Source organism: Sprattus sprattus, assembly GCF_963457725.1.
Source record: "Sprattus sprattus genome assembly, chromosome: 20".
Lineage (NCBI taxonomy): Eukaryota > Metazoa > Chordata > Actinopteri > Clupeiformes > Clupeidae > Sprattus > Sprattus sprattus.
In genome coordinates this window covers 22,249,795-22,259,794 of record NC_137918.1, presented here as the reverse complement: position 1 = coordinate 22,259,794, position 10,000 = coordinate 22,249,795, and the positions used below count along the sequence as shown (strand labels likewise).

The window sequence follows — 10,000 nt, the reverse complement described above, 5'->3', positions numbered from 1 at the left end:
CAGAGAGAGAGAGAGAACTCTTGAGTGACCCCCTGCATGTTCAGGAGTGGGGGGTGTGATGGCTGCTTTGCTTTGCACACTCCTGCATTTTCCATTTAACATATTCTGTACATTTTTAAAATATATTTTATATTACGTTTTTCCTATGTTTAATAACTTAATATGTGTATAATAACTTAATATGTGTATTGTTTATTGTGGATGTTAATTGTTTGCACCAACGTCCAACAAAAATTTGCTGGTAGGTGAAAACCTACTTGGCAGTAAAAACCTTTCTGATTCTTGTTCTGATTCTGATTCTGTGTCCGCAGCGACTCGAGCCAAGATGAGCATGATCAGTTCCATGTCTAAGATGCGGGGCCAGGAGAAGGGCCCGGGCTACACCCAGACTGAGACTCTGCTGGGGGACTCCATGCAGAAGTTTGGGAGGGAGCTTGGGGAGGAATCCAACTTCGGTACGTTTAAAAAAAAAAAAAAAAATTGTAATTCACATTTTTTTCATTTTGACACACAATGCAACATAACAATGACATACAGTAGGTATCCATGTTTTCTACAAATAGAAAATTGTTACATTGTAACAAAGCACAAACACAAAAGAAAACAGACAATCACACGGACACAACACAGCAGCACAGCGTTCTGTACGGTTATTGTTCTAATACCCTCCCCACCGTCACTCTCTTGGGTGGAAGCATTGTTGTGATGCTGATCAGAGAGCTGGTGTTTACCGTGATGGATATTCATACAATATTGAGCATTTTCTCTAAGATGCTTTTATAAGAATGAATTTCATTAATATGCACAATTTTAACCTATTAGTAGAAATAGTAGAAATAACTAGATACTTGAATTGACCTGAAATGAAATTGTATCTTAAAGCAGTGTAAATGCTGAGGCTTGTCACGTGTGTGTGTGTGTGTGTGTGTGTGTGTGTGTGTGTGTGTGTGTGTGTGTGTGTGTGTGTGTGTGTGTGTGTGTGTGTGTGTGTGTGTGTGTGTGTGTGTGTGTGTGTGTGTGTGTGTGTGTTTGCAGGCCTGGCCCTCATGGACGTGGGAGAGACCATGCGTGAACTGGGGGAGGTGAAGGACGCTCTGGACATAGAGGTCAAGCAGAACTTCATTGACCCGCTTCAGATCCTGCATGACAAAGACCTCAAGGAAATTGCGGTGAGATCCTTTTCTCTTCTAGGAGAGGGGCATGCTTGGTCGGTCACTACTGCATTCAAAATGTTCCACTGCTTAGATGTTTACAAGCTGCCTTGCATACTGCTAATTCATCTACAGTATTTAACACTAAAAGGTCTATATCCCTCGTCCGGGATATTTTTATTTTTGAGTTTTCGTCTTAGAGACATAAAAAGAACAACCACGGAAACATTGAACCCTTTTCTAATATTATTGATGAGGTCTTCTAGAATAGAATCATATATTCCATTTGTGCATCAATGTTTTTAGTTAAGCAAAATGTACAAAAACATCAAGGCAAGTCAGACAACTTAGAAAAGTCTAAAAGGCCTTGGACCTTAGAGTGTTAAGCATCTCCTATTTTCATTGAATTGGCGTCTGATCCATTGTTTGATCTGACCGTCTTAAAGATACAGTTCGCAATTCTGGCGAAATGTTGTTGATATTTGATCACTCCTCCCTTCTATGTTACTGAATTGTAGACTCTATCTTTAAAAGTCTGTCGGTTTGCCGCCTTGCATATTCTGAAGCCCCAGATTATGAAATGAATGATGATGATCATTTAAATGTCATTTAGCAGTCACGCCTGATACCCTCCATACTACTGAGGTGACATTTGATCCAGGGAGAGGATCCATGAGCCCAGCTTTGTAGCAGGCAGGGTGGGGCTGAGCTGAGCCAGTATGCAAAAGAACCTTTTCTGCAGACAAGATTAAATGCACATGGAGTTTCCATCTGGCAGAAGTGCTTCTTAAGGAGTCTCATTTGCATAGTGACTCACCATCAGCCTCGAGCTCCCGGTCAATATTAGAACCGCTCTGATGCATTGAGTTAATAAAAGTCATTGGACCAACTAGCCGCTCTGCCGGAAAGCTCAATCAATACTCATCTTATAACATTTGCAGCAGTAGGATTCTTTGAAGTGATTACTTTCCTTACGACAGGAGAGAGTTTAGACTACCTCTCCCATTGCAGTTGAAGGACGATCTATAAGATTACGTCAGTTTTGGAAGAGTAATCACCAAAAATAACATATGGGACATTCTGTGGTCAGCTGTAAAGAGAATGTTGTAAAATGATGAAGGCATGGGTGGACTTTGCCTGTTACCTACTCTCTCTCTATTTATGGATCTATTTGCTTGTTCATTTGTTTATGTTAATGTTGTTTTATTGGGCATGACTTTGTCACCATTGAAGACACTTAACATTAGGGGCTAGAACTACTTACGTTTTGCACGCCATGCCACGGCAAGCCTTTGTTGATGATAAAAAGCACAATTTACTGGTGGAGCTCTTGTGTAATACAAAGAATTGGGTAGCAGACTCATATTTAGCGCTTTCACCTAATTGCATATGCATTTGTAGATACGCCATTCTTAAAGTGCTGAACGTTAGGTGAAAAACGAGTTGAGTTAACATTATCATCTACTAGAATTCCTATGGCACTTATTTGCCCAGAATTACCGCCTTTCTGCATAAATCTGCCCCATAATCCCAACGATAGTCTCTATCCCTACCCTACCCTCTCTGCCTCAGCTCACCCTCTGCCTGTGTGTCTCATCCACTCTTGTCTTTCCTCCATCAGCATCACCTGAAGAAGCTGGAGGGCCGCCGCCTGGACTTCGACTACAAGAAGAAGCGCCAGGGCAAGGTGACCGACGACGAGATCAAACAAGCGCTGGAGAAGTTCGACGACTCCAAAGAGGTCGCGGAGCTGAGCATGTTTAACCTGCTGGAGAGTGACGTAAGGATTATCCATTTGTTGTTTTCCCCTACCTAGGCCAACCTTCCCATGACGTGCCCCCCCTGTCTGCCACCACGAAGACCCATCGCATCGCATGTCCATTTGTCTGTCTGTCCCTGTGTGTGTTGGTTATTCTCTCCTTCTCTCTCTGTTTTTCTCTCACTACTATCACACCCCTCCCGGCAGCCAATGGTAATATTGTCATTTTATACCTCTCCACCAGTGGCCCCAGTTCAACATTGGTGTTGTATAATCCAGTCCGTTCTGTCATCTCTCGTCACCTTGACTACCCCCTTTCAACCCATGTCACTAAGCACACACCTGACTCATTTTGATGGTCTTGATGTGAGACTTGTAAAAGTCGGCACCCCTTTCTCCGAAAAAACACTTTGAGGTGTCATTGTCATGGAATGTGTGGCATTGAGAGTAGAATGCCCCTCAACTGTTTAACAGCAGTGAAAACACTTCCTAAATGGCATCATCAGCATAATGCAGAAACGTTGTCATCTCATCTGCTTCAACAGAGAACAGGACAGCCACTGCTTTCACATCCGGGTCATGTTAATAGTCTTCTAACGTGGAAGTCTCCGGATGGTTGCTCAGTGCAGGATCTGTCTCTGACGCTGCTGCCATGCTGTATGTAACAGTGGTCCCTGTGTCCCTCTTGTGTGTCCGTAGCAAATAGAACAGGTGAGCCAGCTGGCCTCGCTGGTGCAGGCGCAGGTGGACTACCATAGACAGTCTACTGAGATCCTGGAGCGGCTCTCCAGCAAGATGGATGAGAGGTCAGTAGCACAGAAGGTTCCACAGCAATGTCTAACCAAAACATGCTTGTGGACTAAACAATTCATAAGATGTCTTTTTGTAACTTTTGATATGATATACAGTACCAGTCAAAAGTTTGGACACACCTTTTAATTTTTTTTGAAAAGTGTTTTCTTTACTTTTATTATTTCCTACATTGTAGATCAAGACATTTTAACTATGAAAGAACACATATGGAATGATGTACTAAACAAAAAAAGTGTTATCTACCATGTAGAAATGAACAAAAGTAAAGAAAACACTTCTCAAAAAAACTAAAGCTGTGTCCAAACTTTTGACTGGGTACCGTATATATTTATAGATCATACATGCTAACTGACAGTGTGTGAGTACGTGTCAACTATCTTGTCAAATTCACTCTCTGACGATGTCTTGACCGTGTGCTTGTGCTATAGAATAAGGGAGTCCTCTACCAAGCCTAAGAAGGAGTTTGTTCCCAAGCCACGCACTTCCATGGACTTCACATTCAATGAGAATCACAACGGAGGCATCGGCCACCCCGGCCCATCCAGGTCTCCAGGTGAGTAGAGCACGGCTCCTGTAGAGCAGTTTCAAGCAGCTTAGGGTATTTGATTTAGCCTGGTGACACCAGCCTACGTATTTCCGCCTGAATTGATTTCAAGCTCATACTCAGTCTGACCCAACCCCATTGACAATCGTCTCCAGAACTCAAAATTTTGCAGGACCAATCAGCGAACAGTTCAGAGCTGTGACGCAAAACTCGCCTTGGTGGAAAAGACACGAAAAGCTATCGGAAAAGTTGTCTCAACTCTCGAGAACATCAGAAAATTAAAAGGAGAACAAGAGTATTTTCTTGTAAGTTTTATGATTGGAAAGGACGTCGTAGCTCTTCTCCCAACTGGCTTTGGGAAGAGTTTAATCTACCGAATGCTTACTAAACGTTGCTGATTGGTTAAGGGAACTCCAATGATTTTAAACCTCAAGATAAGCACCCGCCCATCTCGGAAACCAAAATGCATTGGGTTGGCCCGGACTGAAAGACGGAATGAAATGGAGTCACAGGCTGGTAATGGCCAGGCTATATTTGATTAGCCTGATCTACTGGACATTGATAGGACTTCTCTCTTTCTTTTTTGTGTTTTTGGGTTGTATTATAATCAGTCTACTTCTGTTCTATTCCTCTCCTCTCCTCTCCTCTCTGTCTCTCCTCTCCTCTCCTCTCCTCTCCTCTCCTCTCCTCTCCTCTCTGTCTCTCCTCTCTGCTCCCTTCCATCCCCCTCGTCTCTCTCTCTCCTTCTCACTGTGTCAACAGCTCCTATGGATCAGCCTTGCGCCCGGGCTCTGTATGACTTCGACCCAGAGAACGAGGGGGAGCTGGGCTTCAAGGAGGCCGACATCATCACTCTGACCAATAAGATCGACGACAACTGGTACGAGGGCATGATCCAGGGCCGCTCCGGCTTCTTCCCCGTCAACTACGTGGATGTCCTGGTGGCCCTGCCCCAATAAGCCCCGCCCCGCCCCGCCGCGCCGCCCCTAACCTCTCCCTGCAAACCCCTTGCTCCTGCTGATCAGACCATCTCTGGTGACCCCATCTTTCACAGAAGGAGAAGAGGATGATGACAAAGACGACAAACAACAACACAAAGCGGAGGGGAAGAAAAATAACAAAAAGCAGCTGCCGCAGCACAGCGCCATGCCATCAAGTGCACAATAAGGACAATATGAAGAGTTCCCCAAGACAAAGCAGCAAGGAGGATGTAAACATGAACACCATCAAGTCCAGATCACTATAACTAGCTTTTTGGGGGGGGTTGTTTGTTTGTTTGCCTGTTTGTTTGTTTTGTTTTGTCTAGAGAAGGAGGGGGATGAGATTTGGTTGGGTTTGATGAGTTTCCCCAAACGTCTGCAGTTCCCGTCCCTGTCTCGCCCGGCTTGTTTTTGGCTTTGTTTTGCCTGTTTCCATGGCAACATCACGGACGGAATTTACTCTGTCTCTGCACCTTGCTAGTATATAAAAACGCAACTAGTTCTGATCCCCAAAAGCTTACTTGGTTTTCTTATCTTTTAGAGAAAATACACGTATATAGTTTAAGCATGTTTTCCTTCAATGGGGTTTTTTCTAGCTGATTCGATCAAGCACTGAGCTGAAGTAAAAGACAATTCTAGTTTAGACTTCTTCCTCTCGCATGCTTCAGATAATCTGCACAGGGGGAAAAACATATTTAAGCATTTCACATACATTTAACCTCACCGCGTTGTTCATCCGCTTGTGTCTGTCACTGTCCTCCATCCACATGGTATTATTCACCACCAGACACATTTGGACTGCAAGAAGCAGAGTTGCCCGGTACTGGTAATGGCTGAGATGAATACTCTGGGTCTGGCAGTATGGTGTGTTCATGATGTCCTCTGATACAACTGATACTGTTGTAGTTTCATTCCATTCAAACTGTTCATCTGTTTTGTCAGAGCCAGTAACTATACAATTGGTGATTAAATGTCTATAGGAACAAATTCAAGATCATGTGGAGTCTGTTTGAGTGATGTAAGCGAAACTTGGAACTTACTTTCCTACAAAACAATGAAAAATATATGAAAAAAAAGTTAATCAGTGTTCTAACTTTAATGATGTCAAAATAAGTGTAGAAATGGTATTTGTGTTGTGCTATAACCAATAGAGAAATATTGTGTTTCAGAGTCAACAAACTGTATACTCGTGAGCTTCTTTGCTGGTTCAGATTTTATCTCAGATCCCAGATCAGTTGTGTAGTTTCATAGTAGAACCCCTTAAAAAACAAAAGGTTTTTTGATAGTTTTTTCTCCAAATGAGCGGAGGCCCCAGTTGAAATATAGAGCGTTTTGACCCTGCTGCAAAAAAATAAATAATAGAATTTCAGCATGTGCCACAGCAGAAGTAGTTAGCTTTCTAACACCAACAGGCGTCTCACCTCTAAAACTCTCTCATTCTGTCACTGTGTCACTCAGCCACATCATACACGGATCAGTCACTTCTTCATGCTTGGGGTGTGTGCATTGCAATGTTGAAAGAGCATGCAACATGCTGCAACTCAAACACAGCCAGGTAGAATCCATTTTAGGAGAAAGTGTGCTGTTGGTTGATCATCACATCACCGGATCTGTGTCCAAGATGACTGAGCTTGCGTTTGTCCTTTACAGATGGATCTCAGTGGTAAACCGGGAGGCATTTGACAAAGGCAGGGATATATATCTATATATATATATATATATATATATATATGGTATATACGGATCTGGAAAATGCATGTAACTGAGCCAGTAATATCATTCACTTTTGAATTAATAAATGAATAATGCTACATACAGCATGACCACGTTGTGTGTATGGGTGAGGTGTCATTTATTGTCACCTTGGGGTAAATGTTTGTTTATATATATATACATATATATATATATAAATGAAGGGTATATTTTTAATGTTTCAGTGCATTTTTTTTGTGTTTCATTGTAATTATCACAAATGTGTCTTTGGAGAGGAAATGATGAAAGGTAAAGGAGTCTGACTGAGAATGCTGATGTGGAGTAGGCATGTAGGCATTCAACCAACCGAAAAAGCCCCCAACTTCAATCAATCCATTTATATTTTGTAGTGTTTCAAAAAGCACAATTCTTTGGCCGAATGTCCGGGGATATAGCTTTCACTGGCTGGGTCCTTCCATTTCTTAAAAGAAACGTTTAATGTCCTTCATTATTATTTATTCTTTTCTTTTTAAACAAATTGTATCTTTGACCTCAATGAGGACAGCTTTACTGTGCTTTGTGTTCCTCTTGTGTGTATGTTAGTCATGCATTAACAGTATTGTATCTTATTTTTGTAATAGTGACAAAAGTACAGTATATGGGTATAGATAAAACATATATATATAAATCTCTCTCTATATATATATATATATATATATACACACACAGTCACACACAAAGGTAGACACTCCGTATGTATAGTGAAATGTTTAAAGAAGGGATTTGTTGTCTTTGGAATCTTCTTTTTCTTTTTTTGATTTTCTTCCAGAATTAGATGACATGCTTGATGTGTAAAAACAACAAAAGTAATTTCATTGTAACTTAAATAAATACTAAGACACAGTTCATTGAATCCGTTTGCATTTTGTTTTGTTTTGTTTGTTTTTCATGATGTGTTCTGTTGCTCCATGACCACCTCGACCACTAGGGGGTGCTGCAGTCATGTGGCATGTGTTAGGTGAGTCCTCTGTGGGTGAGGGGATGACGGTAGGCTACTGGTGTCTCAGTGGGCACACACTGCTGGCACAGGTGACTGGCACAGGTGACCTGGCACAGCTCAGCTCACCAGCACACAGGACTGACTGTCCGTGAACGGCACCAGACAGGTGAGACTCCTGTTTTTATAGGAAGTAGAATGTTTGTTAATGTGCCAAAACTTAGCTTTAAATTCCATTCATAAATATTTGCATTTCCCGAAGGAAAATGTAAAAAAAAAAAAAAATACAAATAATAATAATAATATTTTTAACACATCTCAATGCATGCACATTGAGACAGACAGGAGAGATGCAAAAAGTTCTAACATTTTGCTATTTTTCTTTGTATGGTTCATTTGCTTAGTTGTATTGTTTATTTACCTTTGTTAGCGGTAGTTTGTAATGTGCTGTTATTGAAAATGAGTAGCAGTTACCTACAAAGCTATAGATTAGGAATTTAAAAACATATTGAATGCAGAAAGAAAGAAGAGCGAGAGATATTGATGTTACTTTACTTAGCCTGTACTAATAGCACTTTACTCTATGAGATTAATAAAATAATATAATATAAATATATTCTAGATTGACTGACTGACTGACTGATTGATTGATTGATTGATTGATTGATTGGTAGCCTTGGACAACAAAAACAACCAAATTCATGAGATTAAAAGGTATGCAAATAGACCAATGCATGAATGTATTTAATAAAACACAATATGAAGTGGCAAATCCAATGTATAAAAGAAAGTGAGAATGTATGGAGTGTCCTTGATAAAGACAAGTAAAGAAGAGAGATGTAAATAAATACAAATAGATAGAAAACCAGTGAGTGAGAGTCAATACGTTAAAGAGAGAAAGAGAAAACAAAGAAATTAAAGAGATGGAATAGAGAGAGAGAGAAAGAGAAATAAATGAAACAGATTGAGACGTTACGTATTAAAGTAAAGAGAAAGAAATACTGAGACCATAAAGAGACTCTTCACAACTATTGGCACCCCATGTCAAAATCAGAAAAAGGTTGTATTGAAAAGATCACCTTTTGGTGAATTAGCTTATTCTCACACTAAAATAATAATAAAAATCCAACCTTTAAATTAAGTTAATTTATTCTGAGAAATAATTATTTTCAACAAAACTGCATGTGCAACAATTATTGGAACCCCTGCATTTAATACTGCCAATACAACAGGACTGAGTCTTCTCCTATGACATCTTATTAGATTGGAAAAACAGAGCAGGGAATAAGATTTTTCCAGGATTGTGGCCCATCTGATTTTTATTTTAAAAATCATTATTTATTCATGAAAGACTGCAGTTGGATTTTTCTAATTTTTTCAGCGTGAGATTGAGTTAATTCACCAAACGGTGAATATCTAAATTCGTTTTACACATCTTTGCCAAGGGTGCCAATAATTGTGGAGGGGACTGTATATAAAGGATGGATGGTTGGATGGATGGGTGGATGGATTGAAAGTGTGAGAGAAAGATAGTGAAGAAGAGAGAAATTCAACATGGGAGGAAGTTAGATTTAAGATATAGATAGATAGATAGATAGATAGATGGAGTCAGTGAGTGACAGTTCACTGTTGACAATTGACAGTTATGGAATGTTGAAGTTACTAAGATTTCACCATTCTTTTCAACTTAAGTATTTTAAAAAGTATAACGTTTTGAAAAATGAAAACATAGCTGAAGTGCAATTTACACGTCCTACGAAATTAAGTTTGAATTAAGTTTCTATGTTAAGCGGTTCAAGATGAATTATGATCAAAAATCAGTTGGAAGAATAAGACCAAAGCCTAGGAAGAACAATATTGCTTCACTTTGCCACTTTGAAGCCTAGGAATAACACCACAGGGCAAGCTTTGGAAGCACTGTAACTATGTTTACTATAGAATCTTAAATCCTTCAGTATTATGGCATCCAGAGATGGATTATTTTTTGGGGATTATAGGATACTTGGATATGTAGCAGTATATGGTCTACCTACATGGGAAGAACTGAAACAAATGTCTCATACG

At 40.2% G+C, this 10,000-nt stretch overlaps 1 protein-coding gene across 1 annotated transcript in view; it reads left to right on the top strand.

The window, feature by feature from the left end:
• Positions 1 to 5,226, top strand: part of sh3gl2a (SH3 domain containing GRB2 like 2a, endophilin A1) — a gene marked incomplete at both ends in the record, with an annotated part of 32,349 nt that extends 27,123 nt beyond the window's left edge. Inside the window, 6 exons of the mRNA XM_080859400.1 lie at positions 312 to 455; positions 1,036 to 1,169; positions 2,773 to 2,931; positions 3,613 to 3,716; positions 4,152 to 4,276; positions 5,030 to 5,226. Of these exons, the coding sequence (XP_080715526.1) occupies positions 312 to 455; positions 1,036 to 1,169; positions 2,773 to 2,931; positions 3,613 to 3,716; positions 4,152 to 4,276; positions 5,030 to 5,226 (863 nt within the window). The remainder of the gene's footprint in view (positions 1 to 311; positions 456 to 1,035; positions 1,170 to 2,772; positions 2,932 to 3,612; positions 3,717 to 4,151; positions 4,277 to 5,029) is intronic.
• Between the last annotated feature and the right edge of the window lie 4,774 nt (positions 5,227 to 10,000).